General features: G+C 38.5%; 2 protein-coding genes across 2 annotated transcripts; one reads left to right on the top strand and one right to left on the bottom strand.

Annotated features, from left to right (window-relative positions):
- Positions 1-2,047: 2,047 nt before the first annotated feature.
- Positions 2,048-11,363, top strand: mep1a.2 (meprin A, alpha (PABA peptide hydrolase), tandem duplicate 2). Its single transcript, XM_072450321.1, has 11 exons — positions 2,048-2,155; positions 2,228-2,303; positions 2,836-2,953; positions 3,574-3,749; positions 5,295-5,516; positions 5,987-6,133; positions 6,249-6,464; positions 7,951-8,397; positions 9,789-9,962; positions 10,432-10,615; positions 11,187-11,363. Exons 1-11 carry the CDS (start codon positions 2,048-2,050, stop codon positions 11,332-11,334), a joined length of 2,016 nt encoding a protein of 671 aa, XP_072306422.1. The 3' UTR covers positions 11,335-11,363.
- Positions 11,364-11,774: 411 nt separating this feature from the next.
- adgrf3b (adhesion G protein-coupled receptor F3b) lies at positions 11,775-24,451 on the bottom strand. Its single transcript, XM_072450320.1, has 14 exons — positions 24,322-24,451; positions 22,145-22,309; positions 20,965-21,017; positions 20,836-20,888; positions 20,582-20,697; positions 19,266-19,496; positions 17,086-17,337; positions 15,891-16,090; positions 15,623-15,808; positions 13,965-15,272; positions 12,996-13,037; positions 12,881-12,910; positions 12,738-12,809; positions 11,775-12,550 (listed from the first exon to the last, which is right to left on the bottom strand). The coding sequence occupies exons 1-13, from the start codon at positions 24,449-24,451 to the stop codon at positions 12,744-12,746; spliced, it is 2,832 nt and encodes a 943-aa protein (XP_072306421.1). The 3' UTR covers positions 11,775-12,550; positions 12,738-12,743.
- Positions 24,452-26,315: the final 1,864 nt, after the last annotated feature.

The following is a 26,315-nucleotide window of genomic DNA, read 5'->3' as shown; positions in this document are numbered from 1 at the left end:
GGCGAGGGAGCGGCAGTTCAGCAGTGCAAGGGAGATGGATGGGGGCGCGGAGATGGATGGGGGCGCAGGGGTGGGGGGGCGGAGGTTGCTGAGGTTGGCAGTGCGGCAGGTGGGGGTGACAGGGGGGCGAAAACTAGTCCAGAGTGAGGGGATAGGTGAGCCGTCGTTGGAGTGTTGGTTATGGGAGAGACCAGAGCCCCTGTGGATGTAGCGGGGCCGGCGAAGGATCCCAGCTGAGCTAGCTGCAGAGGCAGCAGCAGCTGGGAGACGGTGGTTATGGTTGAGGAGGTGAAGGTCAGCAGCGGTGTAGGTGAGTAGGCGAGAAGTTGGTGGAGCGGTGGCCTGGAGGCGTGGGAGTGATAGTCCGAGGAGGAGATGGAACGTAGCAGCAGATGAGAGTAATCCAGTTAGAATGTTGGCGGTGGCTAGAGGCCACCGCCAACCGTCAATGTATTGCAGGTCATTTTGCAGATTAAAATATTTTTCTGTCAATATTTTTGTCAATGTCACATTTCTGCCGAATAAAAACTAAATTCTTTTCTTCATAAAGACTAAAACTACAACAAATATTTTTTTGTCAACTACAGTATACAAAACTTAAATTAATACAAAAGTATTAATCCAAGTTCCAGTTTTCAGTCCCAGAGGCTCAAATAACCAAGAAACACAATTTATCATAGTTACAATATGTCTTTTCTGTTTGATTAAAACTATTGTGGTTTTTGGCAATTAAATTAACATGACATTTTTGTTGACTAAAACTATATATATATATATATATATATATATAGTCATTTTTGTTGACTAAAACTATATATATATATATAAAACTATATATATACATATATATATTGACACTAAATCTGGACTAAAACTAATTATATTTTTTTGTCAAAAAACTAACACTATAAACGAAATACTTTTTTTTGGCAACTATTGCCAGAGCTGTGTAAATGTTCATGAATCAGTGGAAATGACCTTGTCATTTATAGGTTTGCTGCAGGTCAGGGGCACATGCTCTGGTGCACACTTCATTTAAAACTCGATCTTATCTTCAAATACAGCAGCTGGTCGACAAATCAGAATCAGAAAAAGCTTTATTGCCATTGAATAAAAACAAGATTCACAAACTAGGAACTTAATTCAGTGATAAGGTGCAACATGAAACAACAAATAAAATAGCAAAATGTAAATAAAAAAAGGCATGGATACAAAATTGGGCTGACTAAATACAAATAAAAATAAATGTATACTAAATTGTACAACACAATAAACAATTACATCTAAAATGCACCAGAAAAGAGGAAAAGACATGTGAATTATTCAAATGTTCTTGGTGAAAAAGTAAATGCTGATGTTTGTGGCCTGCTCCTGAAGACATCCTGGAGTCACCTGTTCTCCCCAGTGCACTCTTGATTTCTTGTCTTTATTTTATGATATATAACCATTTATCTAAACGGCGTGTTGTTTGATGGGCCACTAACCCTGCTTCACATGTTTGTTACCATACTGCAGGTAAAACAGTATCACATCCATGGACACAAACAGGTGGTTAACATTGTATAGATAAGAAGTTGACATAAATAAGTTAACACAGTAATCCCACTCTGTTATGGTACACATCATCATAGCCTTGAGTGCGTGTCAAATTCTGTTACATATTAAAAGCTTTGGAAGTGCAAAGTTCTACCAGTCTTTATGGGGATGTTTACTGCCGCGTCGGTTTCACGTTTCTCGAGCGGATACCAACATGAAGATTGCCGTTTTCCTCTGTGTTTTTGTCACTCTAAAGGTAGAGCAATTGTCTGTTTTGATTAGATTTATTTCCCAGCTAATTCCAGAAACATAATGCCGCTAACGCATCGTAAAACCTGTTTTCTGTCCCTGTAGGTGCAAGCGTTCCGTACGTTGTCAGGTTAGCTTTGGTTGCTAAATCCATAATTCCGCAGCTATTTCGTGTTGTGCTAACCCATGAATATCACACAGGTGACGACGCAGATGCAGGAGAATTAAGGGATGACATACTTGAAATCAACAAAGGTGAATAATGATACAGCAACAGCATTATCCTGAACAATGGGCCTGCTTTTGTCCTATAACGTCTCCATGTTTGAGTTTAGGCTTGGACTTGTCAGAGGGAGATATCGCTGGTGGTGTGAGTCTATCAAAGCTCATCGTTGTTTATTTTTGAACAGGCCTATTTGTAATTTCACCATATTTTTTGCAGCACGACAGGAATGCACTTGTGGATGAAACCAAGCGGTGGAAATTCCCCATTCCCTACATTCTGACGGACTCTTTAGGTAAATCATCACTTTTCATGTTTGGATTTATTGTAAACAGAATAAAAAACGTTGTAAGAGGTGGGCGACATATGCTCGGTTATAGTTTTGCCAATAATTCATTCAATAAAACAAACAAAAGCCTGTGATGTGATGTCCACCAACAAAGGTCCAGACGTAATGCTACTGCCCTTTTGTGTTTTATTTGGCTGTTCATTCACTGCTTGTGCATCACTTGAACTTCAGCCCAGAAAAGCACACACTTTTACAGCTCACATTGCGTTGTCTATTCATTTCGTTTTTTGGCCGCCTGCCGTCATATTGGTTCTAGTTGCTAATAAACAAATGTACACACCATGGAAACATAATCAGATAAGACAATGTTGATCTTTTCAGTTCAGATTAACAACAGATTAAAGTCTCAATCTGTGTAAATCTGTTTTTTTGTTTTTTTTTATTTTTATTTTAGTGTCTAGTCTTCTGTATAAAGTAGTATTTTTGCATTAGAGCCCTTACGCTGTTGTAAAACACTTAAAAATCTGTCACGTTTCAGACTTGAATGCCAAAGGTGTGATACTGCAGGCCTTTGAGGAGTACAGGCTGCGGTCATGTGTGGACTTCAAACCGTACGAGGGAGAGTGCACCTACATCTCCTTCACCAAACTGGACGGGTGAGCAGCAATATATATATATATATATATATATATATATATATATATATATATATATATATATATATATATATATAATATTATATCGTAATGATGTAAATGCAATCGGTTTTATTTGATTTAAGCAAGAGCAAGATTCAATTTGTACTTCTAAATGACTGAATAATCAGATATTTCAGAATGACAGGTTGATGGTGTTTCACAAAATAGATAATACTGCAATGATGTGTTGGAAATATGCAACATTAGAATATAGAGTATCTAATAAAATTTTAAAAAGTTTGCAAATGTAGATTATTATTGATAATAAAGCAAACTTTCAAGTCAATTTTACAAATAAGGTATGATGTGATAATTCTGACCTTTTTAATCTCTAAAAAATAATATTTATACCATAATATTACTGACACCTTGTTGCACATTTTGAATGGATTGTTAAAAAAGTGTCTGAATATTGCCAAAATAATCACAAAACTACAGGGATATTCATACTTGTCAATCCCACCTTGTTCAGAACATGTTTGCAGAGGTCTAAACTACAGGATTACATTATTATTTGTTTGCAAAAGACCCAGCGTGTAGTCCACAGACACTAACCCGTTCCCCGGCCCCTCTCTCAGGTGCTGGTCGTTTGTGGGGGATTTTAAACAGGGTCAGAACCTGTCCATCGGGGCGCGCTGTGACACTAAAGCCATTGTGGAACATGAGCTGCTCCACGCTCTGGGCTTCTTCCACGAACAGTCTCGCTCCGACAGGGATGACTATGTCAAGATCTGGTGGGACCAAATACAAGAAGGTGGGTTAGGCCAGTGAAATAAGTCTGTAAATTGTCATAGAAACAGTTTCAAAGGTAGTTATTATCAATCTAAGAAGATGTTGTCTTCTTTTTCTTCTTCTGGCAGACTAGACACCTAGTGGTGTATCGCTGCCCCCCTCCTACTATTAAACACTGCATGTCGTAGCACTGACAAAGCCCTGCCCTCACAGAAGAGTTTCACCTGAAACTAACTTTCCCTTGTTTACGTGACTGCACACTGCTGTAAACAGCAGGCAAATGTACAACTCCCAAAGTGCTGCACACACAAGTGCAGTAACATGCATTACTGACACATTAGATACAATAGATTACAGTTACACATGAAGTTAATGAAAATAATGACTCAGTTCATGTCAAAAGGCCAAAGAGAAAAGGTACGCTTTTAATAAAGATTTAACATGCCGCAGCTCTAACATGCTCTGCATGTCTGAAAGCTCTGCTTTTCAGCTTTGACCTGGGCACATCCAGGAGGAGCTGAGAGGAGGGCCACATGGAACATGGTGGGACAATAACTCCCCCAAATAACAAGGAGACAGACATTTAGAGACTTAAAAACCATGAACAACATTTTAAATTGGCTTCTCTGAATAAGCCAGTGCAGTGATGCCAGGCCTGGAGTCATGTGTGTGGCGCCTTGTACCTGTACCTGTACCTGTACCTGCACCTGCACCTGCACCTGCACCTGCACCTGCACCTGCACCTGTACCTGCACCTGCACCTGCACCTGCACCTGCACCTGCACCTGCACCTGCACCTGCACCTGCACCTGTACCTGCACCTGCACCTGCACCTGCACCTGCACCTGCACCTGCACCTGCACCTGCACCTGTACCTGCACCTGCACCTGCACCTGCACCTGCACCTGCACCTGCACCTGCACCTGCACCTGCACCTGTACCTGTACCTGCACCTGTACCTGTACCTGCACCTGCACCTGCACCTGCACCTGCACCTGTACTTGTGTACCTAACCCGTACCTGTGAGCATCCGGGCCGCCATTTTACACCAACTGCAAGGAAATGAGGGATTACACACATTTTTTACATATATTATTACACATGACCCATTGAAAGGGTTTTGCATGTTATTCCTGGAAAAATATTTGAGGAGTAGAGCAAATTGTGGTGCACACAGTTTTCTGATAGTAAATGGACTATAGTAAGATGTTTGATAAGAAGTGCTGAAGATAGTGCTGTGTGGAAACAAATATATCTCTCAGAAACCCAGAGAATACAGGAACATGGAAGAAAACACGATATCTTTACATTTTGGTGTTCCGAGAGAAACACAGAACGTAAGATAAGTGAAAGTGAATGGGAAAATTCCAGTTTTGCAATATACGATTCAAGAACAGCAGAAGAACAGAAACATGCAATAAAAATAAATGAATAACTACTAATATAGACTTAAATCTAACACACAATAAATACATAAATAAATAAATAAGAAAGAAAGAAATAATTGATTCTATGCATTTTTTGAGCTTTATTTTACTGATGTGAAATAACAACATGCTTCTTGCAGGAATGGAGCATAACTTTAACAAATATGAGGACGACTACATCACAGACCTGAACACTGCGTACGATTACGAGTCCATCATGCACTACAGACCCCTGTCGTTTAACAAGAACGAGACCACCCCCACCATCACCACCACCATCCCCGAGTTCAACGAGGTCATCGGGCAGCGCCAGGACTTCAGCGCCATCGATATCACCAGACTCAACCGCATGTACGACTGTGGTGAGTGCTGCGTCCCTTGGGTTCTGGTGTGTTGTATAATCAAGTAGAAGTATTCATCTAAATAATGTGCATTTTTACTCATTAGATACATTTACATATATATTGTTAGAAACGCTGTTGTCCCACAAACCCACTGGAGCATAAACAGAACAGTTTTCCGAGGTGCTGTGCAAACACAAATCAATACAAGTTGAATAAGCTCAATTTGATCCCACAAGTCCTAAATCCAGTCAAAGCAAAGCAAAAGTATAAAACCATACAACTACACGGTGGTGTTAAAGCCAGAGAATAAACGTTTTAAGACTTTGGTCAAAGAAGCTTTAAATTGCCTGTAGAAGTCATAACAGCTTTCAGTTTCTTTTGGAAGTTCTGATTGGTTAAGTCATACGGATATGGAGTGGACTGGGTACAATTATTTAGCTTGAGTATTAGCCCTTTTGTTTTGAGGATTGGATTCAATGCATTTGCAGCAAACTCTCACACTCTGCTGGACCAGTGCTCCTTTGAGCTCATAAACATCTGTGGAATGATCCAGAATGAGGCCGACAGCAGCGACTGGGTCCAGACCCTGGGCAGCCCGACAAACCCGGACTACACCCTAGGCGGCCGCTGCAGAGGTAACACTGGCATGACTGACAACAGCATTTTCAACTGTTTCTTCCTTTTTAAACAATGAAAATAACTAACAAGACTGACTCAAATTGGGGATTGACATGTCTTCCTTTTGTGTAGATTCTGGTTACTATATGAAGTTTGACAAGTCGTCCATCGCGGTCGGGGGCAGTGCGCTGCTAGAGTCTCGTATTCTCTATCCCAAACGCTCAGAGCAGTGCCTGCAGTTCTTCTACAGGATGACAGCAGGCGACGGAGACTCGCTGGTGCTGTGGGTGCGCACGGATGATGGAACAGGCAACGTCACGAGCCTCAAGAAGGTCCACAGCTTCTCAGGTACAGGCTCAACATTAGATTGTACTAACCAACAATGTAGGTCACTAGATTCAGTCAATTTGAAGGATGCAAAATCAACTTTTTTGAGCTTTTAACAGTGTTCTAACATTGGTTCCTCATAAAAAAAAAACATACTTAAAGTTAAATTTAGCTTAATTTACGCTAGTTTGAATCCTGGTTAGAAAGTCCTCTCCCTTAGACCATCAAAAACACTCCTTTCTGAATTCCTCCGACGTGTCTGAGAAGCTTTAAGTCCATCAATCATAGCCAGACTCGTCTTATCACGATCATTACAACTGCATAGCTACCTAGCATTTCTGAGAAAACTTTCCAGTTGTTTATTATTAACCTCTGTAATTTCCTCTAAAACGTACTAAGTGCCGTGGGAAACAGTAGAGATGCACATGTTAATTTTGTTTTCAATAAAATCTCCTTTAAGGTTATTTATACATCACCATAGTGCATAAGATAATTCACAAAGATTAAGACAACACTCATTTTCAAAATGAAATAAAAACATAGCTACATAGCTAAAACTTTCCTCTAGTGTAAGGTTATTAAGATCTAACCTCACACTAGTGGCAAGTAAGTCAGTTTTTTATTTTTTCAGTTAAGTTTCAGAACTTTGCTTCATACTCAGGGGTGACATTTTTACTGATTGAGTTCAAATCCGGCTCCTGACAATTTACTGCATGTCCTTCCCCAGTCTCACCCCCATGTACTGCACCCACACACTTTGGTGGAATTAATAATCATAAAAAATATACATCAGCCACTATATATTAAACTATGTAACCTGCTTCCTATAGAAGCTTATATGGACAAAGACAAGGCACAGTAGACCTGGACATGTTTAGATCTTAGGCTTATGTTTTAACCTTGGCCTGGGGTATTTAATGGGAATTTACAGTTAACACTTGACTATAAGGGTGTAACTTATTAGACTTTGAAGTTATTATCAGGTCCGGGCGCCACAAGCTGGTGAGAGGTCTATTATCGCACGGCCGCGAAATTGAACACGAAATCAAGCACAAAGAGCTCACCAGCCTTTTCTATAACTACACTTTCTCTATGCGTTTCACTTGAAGCTGACATGTCTGTTTTGTTTGAGTACAACCCACGCACTTTGTGTTGTTGTTGTTTTACTTTTCAACAGCGCCACCAAGGAACCTGGCATATGTATTACAATGTTTTCCGGAGTCTTGTGTCCACGAGTGTGGATGCACACATTTAAAGTAACGGTTCCATGTTTACGGAAAACGTTTTAGAAACTATCGATGTTTTGTCTCCGTGCGGATGCGGGCTAAGACAGGTATAATTAAATAACACTGAAGACATTGCCTTGGAGCAGGAAAAATCATTAAATTCAATCCAAAATAAATGCATGAATAACTAAACAATCTATAAAAAGCTTATGTTGTATTTGTGTCTCTTCATATTTACACGCAAACGTGATCAATTTCACTAATATGCGTGTTTTTTACAGGAGATGCAGGTTATGTCTGGAAGATAGCTCACGTCCCTCTCAAAGTAAAACAGAAGTTCCGCTACGTCTTCCAGGGAATCCGTCCCACCGAAACTCACACAGGCGCAATTTTGATAGACGACATCACCCTCACTGAGAGCGTCTGTCCCAGCGCTGTTTGGCAGATCAGGAACTTTAAAACTCTCATGAACACCACTGCAGCTGGGGCAGGTATGAAGAGCAACTGCTTCTACAATCCAGAGGGATATGGATTTGGTGTCACTATGTACCCCAATGGAAGAGTTCTGGAGTATGCAGACTATGTGGCCGTGACTTTTCACCTTTGCAGTGGAGAGAATGATGCCGTGTTGGAGTGGCCTGTTAAAAACAGACAGGTGACAGTGGTGGCCATGGACCAGGATCCGGATGTGAAACTAAGGATGTCGTCCACACGAAGTTTCACAACAGGTCTCTACACTTTTTATCACTTTAATCACAGACACATTTATTTAAGAATGATTTAACCCATGAGGGACATTTTTAAATGATTGAGCGAGGAGCTGTAGTTGTTTGAATAGATTATAATGTGGGCTATTCAACTAAATCCTCAGAGCAAAGCTTTCCTGAGGAGGGCTGTGGACTTAGAATAGAATGCAAAAGGCTTATCCAACATTACTCTGCAAAACTGCCAGCCCAATGCTGAACCAGGATCAGGGTGCATTCACATTCACCATCACACTACACCAGGGCCAACAAAGGACTGACACTGGATTAAATCAAGTCCACATTAGGACAAAAATGGTCTCAATGTAGGACCATATTACAACTTAAAACCAGAACTAAAAGGAGACCTAATCCAAAATGAAACCAGGCGTGAACCAAGACCAAACCAGGTCTAAACCAGTAAACAAGATAAAATATATATTGTAATATTTAAGCTGAGCCGCAGGCCGAATCAGATCGTTTGGAGGGTCTGATCTAGCCCGTGGGCCTTAAATTGTATAGGTTTGATTGTGTGCGTTTGCAGGTTTAGGCATCAGTAATATTACAGCTTATGCAGTATGATGGCGGTGAGAGAGAGGGCATTTATATGAAGGATTGTTGTTGTTGAGGGGTGAAGATAAAACAATGAAAATACCCGAGTACTTCAGGGAACATGTTGTGTAAAATTGACTTTTATGAGCTTTTTCCCATGGATTAACAATGTTTTCGAATCATTTGTTTCCCGGTACTATTGGTTATATTATGTTTCATTCATCATGTATTCATTCTTGAGTACATGAATACTTGAGTGCTGAGAAAATTCCCGTTTTCACCTACCCCTTATACCCACGTACTTTTTAAAAAATTACTTGACATTTTTCAACTCAGGTGTGTACAGGGTTAAAAAGTCACATAGTCATCACAAAACACAAAGGAAAATCTTCTGCTTGCTACGATGAAATTCCATGATCAGATCTCAAAAGTAAAAATGGATCTGTTTAAGTTATTAAGTTGTTTTAGATTTAAAGTTTTCAACAATGATCTAGGTATGTTAGTTATAGTTATAGCTAAGTAAACAAAAACAAAATATGTCAAAAAGTATCTTAAACATGCATTTGTACTGTGAAGGAGGTTGCCTCTCCAAAGATTTGACCAGTAGCTACTTTCTCTCCTTTTTTCCTTTTCTCCCCCACATTGTTTGAATAAAATTCAAATTAAACGTGGCCTGGGAGCATCATTTGCTTGTCTCAATTCCAGGGACATTCCGGGCAAAGCAATGACATCTCCATGGAGACGGGCAGAGAAGCAGTGCAGCAGTGCATATGTTTAATGGTCCTCAGTACTGCAAAGTGACTGTGTGCTGCTCTTCTGTTCAGACTCGAACCCTCGCTGGAACCGCCCCACGGCCTCCTCAGGTGCCCCACTCGACCCCTCCTGTAACTGTTACCGGGGGCCCGAATACGGATGGAGCACGTTCATATCCCACAATCACCTGCTCCGACGCAGCTTCCTGAAGAACGACGACCTCATCCTCACGGTCGACTTCAACGGTATCACACTCTGAACCGCTTTGGTCGGCGAGCTAAACTACATCTTATACTGTTTAAGCACGAGTACTAATAATAGTGTATTCAATGGCACACTCAAAGATGCGTCACGTTATCCGTCCCGCGACACAACAAATTCACTCTACCACAGTGTTTCCTAAGCAGAGGTACGGGACAGATTTGCCAGGGAATAATGAGTTCACATTTAAAAGAAAGGCTAAATTGAATAGTATTTGACAATTATATGTTAGTAGTTCTTCAGTGTGATAGTTTTGGAATGAATAAAACAAGAAAATATAAAAGCAAACGGGTTTATAATGAGTTAAGAAACACAGGTACATGATAGAGGGGGGATTTGAACACTTTTTTTTGTTTTCAGAACATATTCATATCTTCATGTTATTCAGGTTATTTTAGGTGAAAATTATTTAAATCCAAATTGTATGAATGAATGACAGCCTTTTTTTTTTAGACTTGACTCACCTGATAAAGACAGAGGTTCTGGTGAAACCCTGTGCTTCCAGTGAAGGGAAAGAGAAGTCAGTCCGACCCGGTGGTCCAAAGCCCAGGGAGGCCCGAGCTGTCAGCGCCTGCCACCCAGAGCTGTGTCTGAACGGAGGAGCGTGTGTGGAGATCGAGGACATCGCCGCCTGCAGGTCAACAACAATAACTACAAACACACTCAAATTAGTTTATTTGAATGATTTTATTGTACGCAGTAGAATTAGTTATCGTGGTTTATATTAAAGCAACAGTAACTTTGCAGAACTTTGGAGAATTCTCTATGATTGATAAGTTTTATACTATACTACTACTACTGTGGGATATCACGGCTAAAGAAACAATATTTCGATGGAACCAAGCAGGAGGAGGCAAAGTAGGAGTTAGGTTTGTGGAGATGCAAACGGGTTTTTGAGTGCAAAAAAAGTAAAAAAAAAACGTGCTTTTGATATATAGTTAAGTTGCCTTTAACTTGTAAATCCATGTTCCCACAATTCCACTAAAATGTTCAGTTATTTGAGAGACAACTGGCTTTCTTAACATGCTTTGTATTCTTTCTTCATATGTCAATCAAATTAATGTATGATCTTTACCATAGTTACTTAAAATAGCACAGTGCCACTGCAGCATGATGTAAATAAGAATTTGAATAGCAAATATTTGATGCCTCAGTCGTTAAGTTTCCAAATAATTTTAATGTCGTAAACAATGGTATGTTGTTTTTAGATGTGCCTCAACTCAGAGCACCTTCTACACGGGCGACAGGTGTGAGCGCCTGAACATCCACAGGGGGATTCTGGGAGCTCTGATCGGAGGAGTGGCTGGGACCATCATCCTGACAGCCGCCATTTTTACTGTTGTGAGGAGAACTTAGGGCCAAAACGGCATAAAAATCAGCTAAATGTGGGAAACTAGCCATAAGAACAGCTTTTTATATAAATAAATCATGACTTTGTCTCATCACATTCACGTATACAGACTCTTTATTGTCTTAATTGTTTCATTAAAGGAAAACATATACTACTTTGTGCTGAAAAAATAAGCTGATATAAATAATGTCTATTTTCTAAAATTATACATAAACACAGTGATTTTCTGTTATCAAAAGTTACATTTATACATGTAACTGCAAATGAAAGAAGAACAACTGAAGTCATAACTTAATTTTATTGCAGACAATAATAAACCACAGCACATATACATACAGTAGTTTGCTGCAAACAATAACAAAAAATAAATAATAAATATAGTTTAAAACTTACATCTTTATACATTATATGTCTTCATCTTGTCAAACCAACTCAAATAACTTTCTTAAATGTGTATTTTTTTACATGTACTACACTACACTGAACTTGCTTTCTTTAAATGCTTCTTCTAGACTTGGTGCTGTTGCTCTTGCCTAAAAGCCCAGACAGACAAACTCACCAGATGTTCCCAAACTTTGAATTGACCCATACATTTGAAAAGCACATGTCAATATATATTTTATTTAACTCTCACAAAATGTAACTACATATTCATAAATGATCTGCATTATTGTGGGCAACACCTGTTAACTTACAAATAGAAATAAAACTACTGAACATTAAAAACCATACTGCGGAACCTTTCAGGTCCTGTGTCCCTATTTTACAGGATGTAGCGAGCTGTTGCTAAAAGCTGATAATAAACAAACATACATACGATACATACGATGTATGACATTATGTTATGTTATTGGACTATAAAAAAGTAATATGGATGCAAATGTTTATGTTCAAGAGGATAAAGTCGACATGAAGTTGAGCAGCTTCTCCTTTGAGATGACCAGGCTAAGTTACCAGTTAGATCTCTAGAGTGGCAAGCCTGCTCATGGTGTAGAGTCAAAGGTACATGTCGATCAAGGATTTTTAAATTTAATTATAATGTTATAACATGGTTGTATGATTTGTTATTTTTTCGAATTGTCTCAGTCTGTATTTTTGTATGTTTTATGTTCTTTAAAGTATTTTTGAATGGTATAAAATAACTCTACTACTAAGTAGAACCACCACTTTCCTTGTTACTGCTCCAGGTGTCATTTATGTGGAGCTCCTTCTCTTCACAATCTGCTGGGAAAAACACACAAGCTCAAAACATTATGTCATTACATTAATTTATTAATGAACTGTCAATAATAATTAATGAAACAAAATATAATATTAAAAAACATTGGCTTAAAATTCATATTATTATTTTACATGATGACTTTGATCATTTGTGCCCATTACATTGGAGGCTGGTGTTTATACTGACCTGAAATCACTTGTCCTTCGTGTACATGGTGGAGGTGAGATTCTTGGTGCTGTCACTTGAACCCTTGTTGCCCTAAGCAGAGATGGCAGTTAATATTTATTCATACTTACTTAATGTACTTAATAGACACTGTGAGAACTTACAAACACAATCTTACGCAGCTCATCTTTGACCTAAAAAGCATTTTTGAATTAGTTAATCTTTCCTTTTATGTCCAATTTGACGATATATATCTTATATATCTGGGATATCACCAACCTTCTGCTCAGCCATGAACCCGGTCAACAAAACAAAAAGACCCTGAAGAAAAAGAGATTATTTCATTATTGTTACATAATATAAAAGCAACAAAACTTTAATGAAGGTCAATCATACATTATTACAGCCTGACACGTATAATTAAGGGGTAATTTAAGGTATGTAGAACTTTTATGACAAGTTTCATAAACATGATCTCACTGTTTCCCCAGATACAAGGTAAACAAGGTATGTTCAAATCAAATATTGCTTTTAATTTTAATGTTAATTTATTCTTAATTACAAAAACAATGAACATGAATTGGGTATTTAATTAAAGTCTTCAGGCTTATCCTGAAATCCTGGGAAACTAGTTCAATCTCAAGCTCAAAGGAAAAATATTATGAATTTTAAGTATTGTTATTGGCCTTTAAACGTGCTCTTGAGTAACATTACTTTGATACCTCATGTTTAAGAACAAAATTAAACATGTTTCAGGATGTTGGCTCTATCAACAGGCTGCTAGCTTTCCTCGACCACGCAGTTGTCAATACCAGAACAAGTCTGGTATTGATTTATGGACTTTATAGAGAGGTCGTGACATTCAGAATGACGCTGTTGACACTCAGAGGACTTTCTAAACAGGATTCATCAAACAACATGAATGAAGCTACAGTATATGCAACTCCAGGTATGTTTTTTAATGAGGTAACAACGTTAGAACATGGTTAAAAGTCAATTTTGCATGAAAAGTGTCCTTCAAGCCTCAAGTTATTCTATGAATTAAATTAGCCTTGATCTAAGCAGCACTAATTCAAGCCAAAAGAAGACCAGATCAATGGAACAATAACACAACTGAGCTTATGGTATTTTTCATGATCTTAAAATAGTTGAATTTGTGAAATCAACACAAAATAAAAAAAACTAAATAAATACAAATTAATGAAAGTTCTTCTCAAGTCATGGAGTAAAAAATAGATAAATTGTTACCTGGAAGGAATTGACAATGGTGAAGATGTAGTTGAAGACTTGATATCCACCGTTGGTTTCATCAAACACAACCAGGCAGAAGCCAAAGGACCATGTGACCCCGAAGACCGGCGCCAGGACTAGAATGACTTTGATGATGCTTCTGGCCGTGTCCTTCTCATCTCCCTTACTGCTGTCATTTTGCGACGACTTGAGCAGGGTCATGACCACAACACCCATGGAGAAGATGTTCGTCAGGAGGATGGTTCCAATGGGCAGGAGGAAGGAGTGCAAGGAGCCAACAAGGAGGCGCTCATACGTCAGCCAGCACGTGTCCGGGTTGTAGTAGTCTTTCCCGGTGTACTTGTAGTAGATATAACTGGATCCCACAATCACAATGGGGAACATGTAGCCCACAAGGCTGGAGAAATACATGAAGACTTTTTTCCGAAGCGGGTTGAAGACAAAGATTAGCTGGTGGACAAGCATGGAACTTAGGCACAACATCCAGCTGAATTTGACGGTGAAGAAAAGGTGCTTGCAAACGGTCAGGGCAAGACACATATCTGCAGAAAGTATTGACGGCTCGATGGAGGCGAGGAAGCTTATGTCAGCCAGCAATAGGAAGAAGGCAATGTTAACCATGCATGTGTGCCGATAGTGCGACAATTTGGTTTTGACCACGGCCGACCACACCAAATATTCAATGATTAGGAAGATGATAAGAGATACAATGGATACGGCCAGGCCCACGTAGGTTATGATGTCAAGTGCGGGGCTGGAGACGTCGCCACGAGCCATTAGCACGGAGAAGGACGTAAGATGGTTGCACTCACAGAAAACCCCACTGCCATTAGCTTCACGGACTACCTTGCACCCCGTATTGTTCCAATTTCTGCTCTCGGTGTCCCAGAAAACACAATGTGGGTTTTCTTTCTTCTCCGCAGTTGCCGGGAATCGCATTTTAATGTGGGAGCTGCTGCTGTTTGTGGTGGCTGATACCAGGAGATCGGTGATCTTTGAATTCATAAAGGTGTTTCTCAGTTTATGCATGAGGTGCTTCACTCCAACTGTTTTCATGAGGCCATTCGATTTGTTCACGTAGACACTGATGTTGAAAACCTCCACGTTGCAGTTCTCTCCAGAGCAATATTTCAGATCCAAGTTTGATGTGCTGTAGTTGGGGCTGCTATTAGACATGTTCACATTAATATTCTTTACCAGCCCCTCCAAAGATTCAAGGTAATTTGAAGACATTTTGTGAACAACCGTATCATTGACTTGTGTCCAGGTCTTGTTCAACATGTTGCTTGCAGCATTGACAAAATTCTGAAATAAAACATGAATAATCAGATTTTATGTCTTTTTTGCTAACCCTATCCACATGACTGTCCATACATTTCTTATGGCATAGATCTTGAAATAGAACATGAATAACATTAACGTTAATTAACATTAATTCAGCCTCTTAGTAAAAGTGTGAAATGGAAAAATTTGAAACATTTTGCATTCACTCCTTTGATATTGAGAGTAAATTATATAAAATAATGTTATTTTCAAAAACCAGAATGGCTATCTTTGTATCAAACGGCTTCTCTTCCAAAAATGTAATGTAATTTCTTGTAACATGTCAACACTAGAGGAACAGTATATGTAATAAATAAAGAGTCACTTCTTACAGGGAGGATTTTCTCTCCTAGTGGAACATTGTTTGAAGCTTTCGCCATTATGTCCAGAACACCAATGGAAGCCGTGAGGTCTGCTATGTTGTCACCATCGCCTGTAGAACCACTGGTGCTGTTGGTGAGGCCGCTGAATATGTCAAGAGCCACACTTTCTGTCGCACCCAAGCCTTTCAGAAAATCCTGGGTGAAGAAAAATCATCTTGCCTTCAAAATGAGTGACATAAATGTGTTTTAAGCTTCAAAAATTGAGAGGAACACTTACGTCTGCTGCGTTGGAGATTTCGGCAAGCTTTTCGTCGACGCAAAGGTTGAACACTGAGTCCCACGTGGTGCCCTTACAGGTGCGTGACTTGTAGCCCACTCTGCCGAGCTCGCATGTCCTATCAATAACTGTGTCGTCTGTTGGAGTATTTGGCCACTTAACTCCATCTGAAGACTCCTCCTGGCAGAACTTTTTCCCAGCTAGAAAACACAGTATGTGGCCTATTATAATGCGTAATATTTTTGCATATTTTCTTTTTGTGTCTTTTCATAACTGTATATTACTTTAGTCCTTGAACATTGTAATGGCAGAAAATGGGTCATGTCATGTCATTCTAATGTTGTTTTAGGCCATGACATGTCACGGAATTAATATCTGTGTTGTTCTCCTGTGTGCAGATGACATAAGAATATGGGGTCCGGATTGTACTAATTATCTACTGTCCGGCGCCTCTTAATCATCAATTAATGCGTCAGAACCTGATTCGATGTGGAAATGGTCTTTGATTAAACCTCTGAAGAGACGGCTGGAACCGTCACAGATGTGATAGTCTGGTCTATCTCTTTTTGGGCTGATTTGGGTTGTGATTATGTTATGTTTGTTACCACCTATAAAAGGTGTACTTTGTAATTGTAAAGTAAGGTCGGGACAGAACGGCCTTGTCTTAGGGTGAGAGAGGGTGTTTATCCACTGTGCACGTGAATAAACTTCCACCTTTTGAGAGAGACCAAGAGACTCTGTTTCTGCTTCAAGTTATTGCCTGGTTACTCTTTACTTGATCATTGTTTACAGGAAACTGCCGTAACAACATCCATATACTGGGATATGCAGTAGTGGAAACAACAAGTCTCACAACTGAACTCAAGCTGGAAAGAAGAATTACGTACCGTAGATGAAGGGGATAATCACCGAAGCATTCTTTGGTTGATTAACGTCATTTACAAACACCACAGTAATTTTCTGTGACAGAGCTACCTCACATTTGATTGTTACTGTAAATACATATTTTAAGTTTTTATCTGGACAAAAAGAGAGAGAAAAACCATTATTGTGATATCAGTATCAATAAAATATATTGTGTACCAAGCCTTTTATTTAGTTTTGGAGTGGAGTTTGAAATGGTAGTATTGTGACAACACTACTGTGGAGATATAGCTGGATGGTGGAAAGTAGTTAATAAAATAGCACGATTTACCGTCAGGGACAATTTTGGTAGGGACGTCTATGGGGACGTTGTTGTGCTGCGAGGTGAATGTATAAGTGCTGTTGGTTTTCAGGATGGTGGCTGTGACAGTAAAAGGGATGAGGTCAGTGGTCTCTTTCTCTGAGCAGTCGCCTGTGATGGGGACTGATGTGACCTGAATGGTGTCAGGCAGACGGGCCACGGTCAGGTAAGCGCTGGCTCTGTGCCGCACTGAGCCTTTAGTGAAGCCACACTCATATGTTCCTACAAAAAGTACAGTTAGTGTCATAAATTCAATCCATTTGCAGTTGTATGTGTCCAACTTTAATGTTTGTATCTTTGAAAGGTTTTGTGGTGTTTTTTTTAAGTTCAGTGTTTTGTACTGAACATATTGTTTGATAATTATTATATTTTTAGCAATTAGTTCATGTTAAGTGAGTGGATGTTTTCATATTAATCAAAGTGAAGATATCGGTGTAATGTGCGGCCGCCATGAAGTCCTCTTTTGATTGTATGGCATTTTTAATATATCATATTTTGTTATGGTTGGTACAGCAACGGTCATAATTTTTCATGACTTGGATAAAGCCATGGACAACAGTATTGTGATGTCCTTTGAAAGCCAGCAATATTCAGCCAGTGACTTAAAAACATATAATTTACTTATTCCACAGTATTCATCAGTGACTTTTGTGAGATATTTGCTTATCTCTGTGCAAACAGAGACTCTCCTGTAAGTTCTGTGCAAAATCTGGAAACACGAGGAAAAGACGACGCTCGTGGAGAAGGAGCTGAAGTGAAGTGAAGTGTTTGATTCAGGAAATAATCAGCAAATGCATCTTTTAGCCTAAAATAATTGTATTCAGAGAGATGATCAGATCATTATTCTGGACACAAGATCCATATGAAGCACAGTGCTCTCTCTCAGTCTGTGTCTGTGACAGAGAAGATCCCTCTGAACCTCTAAATGGATTTATGAAAACCTTCAGATGGAGCTCATGAGCGAGCTTTGGTTTAATGAAGCGCTGAGATACAGATCCAAATGAAAGTCTTAACATTAATTTGTCTTTACGCACGGCACGTGCTGGAGTTTGGATCGACCCAGTGTCCGAACATGACCCAGAATTCCCTTCATTTTTTTGTAACAGACAGTTTGCGCTTAAGGGTCCCCCCGTTAACATATGGTAAATGGTCACATTTATATAGGGCTTTACATAAAGGATCCACCCTTAATGCCTGGATCATTGGAATTCTATAAACTTAACTTATGGAAACAGGTTTGTTGAAATACCAATTTCAATAAGTCCCATCACATTAGGGTCAGTGACTCCAGACCCCTTGAGATTAGCTTAGCACTAAAATGTGTAAAAGTGTATTTAAATCTATTCTCTATCTATTATTACGTTTTGTGGTGGGCAAAGTTATTACTTTGTGGGAATTAAGTACTTTTGTATTACGTTCGCGAAGGCCTCTAGAGGCATTGCACTGTTTTACTGATGAGGCCCCTGAAATGTTTAATGCCATACTGTGGAACATTTAGGGAAACCAATAACAGGCTCACATGCGGCGGGCACCCAGAAAAGTCACAGAGCACCTTTAAAGAACATGCGGGTTCACATGCTTTCTAATAATTACTTTGCTTAGTGGGATAGAACCGGTGGTAAATACATTAAAAAATAACAACATTTCAAAAATGCAATTTGAAAATGATATGTTCTATAGTTCTATCAAGAATGTCATCAATAAGTGACACTCCAGCGAAAATGCAATTTACACGCAACAGACAATAGTTTTAGACAATTTAAACAATAATTCAACAAAATAAAGGTGTTATTGGGTTATTTTTTTATTGTGGTTGCTAGGTAACAATGTAGAATTACCTCTACCTTATCTAGTGCACATGTCCAACCAGAAAATACAATTACAAAAATCACCAACTTTGTCAATGTGGGTAAAAATGTATATCATTTTTTTGTAAAATCTTAAATATAATCATGTTCTCTGTGATGTATGATGTATAGTCTAAAGAGTCAAATGCACTTTAAGATAGAAATTAAATGATCTCACAGTGGAGACTCTTAATACACTGGTGCTGCATGCTTACTGTCAGAAACCAAAATAATAACTAGGATCATTTACAGAAAAAGAATACAAAGGTTAACGGAAGAATACGAACAAAAACGTGAACTTACCTTGCCAGGCGCCTGTCACTTGTGCGAGCTTGACTTCCACACATGACAGCATTGTTGCCGACACACAATCCCTGTTCAGCTTCACCACACTGCCCTCGTTCAGCTCAAATCGCTGAGTTTCGGTGCTCATGTTCCAGCCCGCATTATCCGTGGCCTCATTAAACATGCACCGGAGCACCACGTTCGACTGGTATTTAACTTTGCACTGAGGGTGTTCAATCATCACTAGTCCTGTTTCAAAATCACACACAGTGTTTGTTTTCAACAGCAACACACCAAGTATATGCCATTTGCACAACGTTTTTTGTTGTAATTTCTTGATGTGACAACATCAGACATGTGGAGAGTGAGTTTACTAAATGAGCGCATTAAAGTAACAAAGACAGTAGTTTATGTATTACCAGGTATAGAATCAACCACGTCAACAGTTTATATTAAAGCCCATTATTGTAATAAAATAGACTAAAGAGATTGTAGGTTCTGTTGCCATGGAAATTGTGAAAGCCATCTTGTGAAAGGAGAAAGAGCAATATTGAAATAGAAAATTTGGTAAAAACAGGGTAATAAAAATCATAGAATTCTCAAAACATTTCGGTCCTTGGGAAATAAACATGTATACTCCCCACAAGTATGATGAAATAAAACAATATAAATTTAAATATATTGAAACATGATATGAATATAATATAGATATAATCAAATCTTAGCCTGAAATAACGGTCATATTCAGAATTTAAATGGGCTACACGTCATTTATTTTCAGTGTCTTTCTTTGGTTTGTGCTTTCGTGAGGTGGCAGTCACCACGTCATAAACATTTCACAGGCTTTGCACATTCTCTAAAGACTATGAATCTTACCCTTGACAATACTACATTTACTACTCAATGACATGGATATATACATCGCCTATAGTAAAACACATGTATGTGGCATGAACACTCTAAATGATATATCGTAAATGTCAATTAAAAAAACACTTTTTACCCACAACGAAATTTGCATGAATAAAATGGATATTTGATTGAGCCGTGGATAAGGCGGGTCACACTCACACTCATATTATTCATAGTTTTATGTTGCACTGAATCACCAAAGCAAGTTCCTATGTTTGTGAATTCTGTTCATTGGCAATGGCTATAAACCTTTTCTGATTCTTTTTCGGAAGAACATGCAAAGTACACACAGGAACAACCACGGTACTGCAGCAAATCTTAATATGTATCATTCACAACATTCTAAAATAAGATGGATGGGGCACGTCACATGAATTTCTGATAAGGCTGAGAGGGAAGTATAAATACTTGAATGGACTGACCGGTTGTGTCCACGTGTATGTATGCTGCCAGTTCAGTCTGCATCGTGTTTATGACCTCCTGAAGTCTGGCCGTTTCAAATATGACGTCGAGCGAAACGTTAAAGGCAAAGATGTCACTAGCAAACCCGAGAACCAAAGAGACAACAGGTTTTGTCAATTGTAATACGTTCAAACCAAATCATTTGTGAAGTGGTACAGAATATTTCACTGACAAATGTAATCAAAATGAGACAAAAAACCAATGAGGACAATACCCGAGACGTTCCAAGGACTTAAAGCCGTTGAGTGTTTTGAATTTGGTCTCAAGCTTCAGAAAGACAAGTGCAGATGTTAGTGTCAGCAAAACAACTGTAAATCACCTTTCATGGAGGGAGGGGAATTACCTTGTCTTGGGCATCTTGAGTCCAGGCTATGCTCACTGAACCATTGATGAAAACTGCAAGAGACAAGACAGAGAAATAAGGCCCGAAACAGCAGTATGCTCCTGATCCCCACTTTTTCTTTTATTGTTTTAGCTAATGCGTTTTGTCCTGTTAAAAACAAACAGTGTCCTATGGAATTGGTGTACCCATCGGTTTGGAATCACGAAACATCCTTCCGTTTGTTTTACTGTCGAGTTGAGCTTCCCCAGTGTTGAAAAGTCATGTCAAGGTAATGCCATTTATCACATTCTCATTCTACAGAAGCTTCATGAATGGAATTGTCTTTCCTGTTATAATTTAGCGTTCCATTTCAAATGTTTGAGCAGAAACATAATTTGAAAGAGAGATTTGATCATGGAAATGGATTATCCTGTTATCTTTGCCTGTAATATAAATGGAAATATAGATCCATCCACAGCTGTAATATAACATTACAGTTTTGAATATCAAATTAAGTTACATTATAATTCATATCTAATCTAATGCAGACTGTAGGGGCAATGTAGGATTTTACAAGACAGTATTCGTCTGTTGAAGTATACTCTTCTAGTAGAATATATATAGGCTAGTAAGTGTGTTTATAACTTTATAGTTGTAATATGTTTCCTAAATATAGTGCATACATATTCTAAGTGTCAGATATTGAATAAATTGAAATCATTCAACAGAATTAACTCCCATTATGATCCCAATCGATGGCTTTCAGCTATTAAAGGTTTACTATGTAACTTTTCTGGTAAAAGGTCTGCCACCTACTGGTAACTCATGTCATTGTTTTGCATAGAATGTTCCACTATATGGCATTAAACATTTTTCTCTCGATGGTGACAGGTAGATGGGGCCAAATTACAGGTCAGAACTGTGGAGAGATTCAATGTTTTTCAAGGTATTTTTGAGCAATAAAATAATATGTAATTGAACAAATTCAAAATACAAAAGATTAATACGATCACCAGAAAAGTTACACCGTGCACCGTGGTATTTGCAGAAGCAATATCCAAAAGTAAAATGTGACTTGAATTCACTGATATTATATGTTGTTGTGAAGTCATCATCTCGTATTTGTAAAAATGTGTCACCGTGGAAATGTTTATTATCAGTATTATATGGAAACTAATAATAAAAGTCTTCTCATACTTACCCGGGACTTTGCGGATGCAGAGCGGGGTGATGTAGGACACGTTCTTTGTGCAGGTGATGTCACTGCAGCAGCTGTAGTTGGAGGATTCGGAGTAACACACTTCGTTGCTGAAGGTGTAACCAGCTGAGCAGTTACAGGTCGTTTCCACTCCAACAAGCAGGCATTCTGAACAGTACAATCAGATACTAACTATGCTTAAAATCAAATACAATACAGGTCTACACAAGGAAAACATTAAGCTAGTTTTTTCACAATTATAAAATCTCAAATACCACCACAACATTTTTTTTTATGTAATATAATTTTTAACAGACAACAATAATTCAGAGAGGTTCATTTGGTTGTTCTCATAATTTAAATAAAAATGTTCCTTTTCTAGACCAGAGTTTGCTCGTGTACCTCGTGTAGTCTTCGTCAGACCATCATATAATGTTACACTGACAAGTCTGTGAAACATGCCCACAGGACTATAACCCGGGACGAGGGGGCCTTTTTACTCTACCACACCTGGGATACTGTCCTAAAGAAGTTGGACTGCAGATGGCGCTGTCGTCCTGCTTCTACCGGTACAAGACATGTCACAGCAACATCACGAAACAACTCTGACGAAGATTGTGAGTCAAAACTGTCAGGTAAGAACACACTCTCTGATCTGAACAAAGAACATTTGAACAGCAGTTTCTTTAATACTATTTTGCTGTCTTGTACTAGTTCTGATATGGATAAAAATCTTTCAAAAACTAGCCATAAAAGTGTATGTTAATGTATGTTATCTTGGGTTGATGAGGATCCAGTATTTGCTACCACTTAGTATCCACAATTATCTGCATATAGTTTTTTTTTGCAACTTTATCAGCTTCTAACATTTAAAGAGGCTAATGTGATCACAATGCATTTCCAATCACAAATGGTCAGAAATCTGCAAAGGTTTTTGTAAAAAACAAATGAAATGGCAGTAGTCCAAAGTGCTTCACACCAAGTAATCACATTCATAAATCACACAGAACAATAGAGGAAGTCAAGTGAGTGATTTGTAATAGAAGAAGAAGAATTGAAAAAACACAATGATTATTTCAGATTTATTCTTATTTCAATGCATATTTTCTTGTACAGCAAAGCACTTTCAATTACTCTGTGTACAAATTGTGCTCTACAAATCAACTCGCCGTGCCTTAATGGGGGGTGACTCTACCTACTGAGCTACTGCCACCACAACGAGTTTGTGAACTTCTGTTGAAGTATTTCTCCTGTTTTCAGAGGAGACATTTGTCCTCTGCATCTACATACTCCCGCCAGGCCAATTTGGTGGCGTTCTCATTTTCCTTTCCTCTTTGTTTTGGTTTTGCATGTGACGCCGAAGTCGAAGTCTGCAGGTTCACCATGCATTTTGTGAAGTTTGCTTTAATCGATTACTTAAGCTTTGATGCCGCAGTTAACCGAATGAACTACAGCTTTAGGACAAAGTATAATATCTACAGTATTTGGAAAATATAGAAAGTAAGAACCAAAATCCCATGGGTTTGGTTTATCCAATTTAAAAATGTGCTTACTCCACTGGCAGAAAATATCGCTTAAAGTATGAAAGTATGGCTACAACATTACGTAACTATTCTGGTTGAGGGTCTGCTTTGTCTGCAGGTAGATCTTATTGCTTTGTCTGGAACGATTCATCGTATGGCAAGATTGAACTGATCCATCTCGCAAGTATTTCATTACAAACGTTTTTATTGGCTCAAAAATAAGTAGAAAAACATACATTCTTGCTGAGAGCAGGGTTGCCTCTCCACAGTGCTGACCTGTAACTGTATAAAGCCATGTCGTGGAACTTTCCAGACAAAGCAAGGATATCTTCATGAAGACAAGCAGGTGCCTCCATCAGAAAAGTATCATAGTATTTAGGGACTTTTATGGTCAAAAGAGTTTAAATTTGCTGAAAAGAAATACAATCTTAAATAAGATAGTATGTTGAAAAGTGATTTAGTCATATTTATCTTGATTTGAGTTTTTTTTTACTTTCTTAAAATAAGATTTGCCAATAGAATAAGTAAATAAGTTCTTTTATTCATATTGTAAAGTTATTTTTTAGTAAAACAAGATTTATACTTATTTTAAGTAAGTATCTAAGTAATCTGAGCTCAGATTCCCCCCCCCCAGTGCAGATGTGTAGCATGTCCCACCTGCGACGCTCTCGATCTCTGTAAAGGCGACAGCATGGTCAGTTCCACCGAGGTCCGTCACGCTGACCGCGGAGTCGTTTAGAATGCTTATAACATTTGTTGCATCCAAAGTGATATTACTTTCCACCATTATCTCAGCCAAGTACATGTCTGTGAACAAGCAGAGTAAGAATAATACAGTATTTGCTCATGCACAGAGAAACTTCACATGGTTCTTTTCTTTAAACAAAAAAACAAACATGAAATTACTCTGAAACAACAAGTCCCAATGGCTTCTTTTGCTCAAAAAGTGATAATTAATGATAGCAAATGAAACAATGAAAATGGACTTACTCCCTGCATCCTGTGACTGTGACTGTATGATCTGTCATATCAAATAAAAGCACACAAAAAGTCAGTACGCATTACTCACAAATACATAGTCTGCACGTGTATTCATTGAACAAGACTCTGAGATATTGTTACCTCTGAGTAGAAGTAAAAAGCACCAACGAGATAAATGAATCCCCTGGCCCACATTGTTCCTGTAAGACACAGACGTTATGTCACCTGAAACTGATCAAGAACACCAAACTTGGATGTGCTGACGCAGCGTTACATTACAACAATAAAACAGGGACAGAGCAATCAAAGCAGGACAAAGAAAAAATAAAACACGGAATGAGAATAAACACAAATTCAAACAACTACATTAATTGCTTAAAAGTCTCCACCAGTAGTATCTACTTTGAGACAGCAAATCTTTTAACTGCCATGATAAAGAAACAAGGCCAAACAAAGTAAAACAAGTACAGCAAATCCTAAAAGCCTTACTTGCTAATTATTATTCAAATGTGGAAGGAAATAGGCCTGACTTCCTGTAATTGCTTGGACGGGATCATCTATCTCTTTCTGCGTAGGCCTCATTTCAAAATCACCATCACTAAGCCGTGACATGACACACTCCAGAATTACACCAGAAAAAAACGTATATTTACTTTATATAAATATAACAAGTCAAATGATGTTAATCCATAACTAGATATACAGATAAGTGTAAGAAGGGACACTTTGGACCCTTCGAATGGTTATTTGTAGAGGATGCATTCTCCTTGAAGTAAATGGCAAAACTGTATTTCATTAAAGATTATTTTCAGGTTGAATGGTCATTTTAAGTCTAATTTGTTGAAGACTTGAAGCGAGAGAGAGAGTGGCGACAACACAGAAGCAGATATAGGCCAATTTGAGTCCCAGCTTCTTTTTACCAGTGTATTTTGTACGTGTGTCACTGTTTAGATTGCGTGATGTTTAACTCCTCAGAGCTGCAGCTCATTTGTATCGTTTGCAAATGAGCTGCAGCTCAAACTGAGCCTGGTGGTTTTCTTCTGCTTTTATAACAGAGCTTGGTTGCCAGCATCCACTTTATTTGCTTTACACAATACAACTACTTTGAGCATAACTGACTGTTGACAATTGAAGGACATGTCAACCTAAAAAGTTATAGTTTGGAGTCTGTTGGTGCAGTAAAACGCAACAGAGCAAAAACATCTGCACCAAAAATACCCCTCAGTAATTTATATGAAGGTAATGGTTTTAATAAAAAGAGACACTCAGGGTGTTTTTAACCGATGTTGAAAGGGTCTCTAGTCAGTGATTATGTAATTGTAACAACTTATGTAAGTGTAACACCTGATACAAATCCTGAAGTACTTTATAATTGCCGGCGCAGGATTGGAGATTCTGGCTAATCAGCTTTACTGATCCAGGCTGAAAATAATTTGCTCACTCGGTAATAATAATAATCCATGGGTTTCAGAATGATGAGAATCTTGGACTATTGTCACAGCGATTAACTATTTAAAACTAAACATATCTTTTGAATGGTAAAAATCATCAAAATGTTGTATTGAACAGAAAGCTGAAACCCACATTTTGACAAGACACGTGATGAGTATGAAAAACTGTTTCTGTTGGTATTAGCAGAATATAACAATAAATATTCTACATTAAAATCA

This window comes from Eucyclogobius newberryi, unplaced genomic scaffold, assembly GCF_026437365.1.
Source record: "Eucyclogobius newberryi isolate DKJ021-1_F unplaced genomic scaffold, fEucNew1.0.hap1 SCAF_1, whole genome shotgun sequence".
Taxonomy (NCBI): Eukaryota; Metazoa; Chordata; class Actinopteri; order Gobiiformes; family Gobiidae; genus Eucyclogobius; species Eucyclogobius newberryi.
Note: the sequence above shows the minus strand (reverse complement) of the source record. Positions and strands in the feature narration are given on the sequence as shown.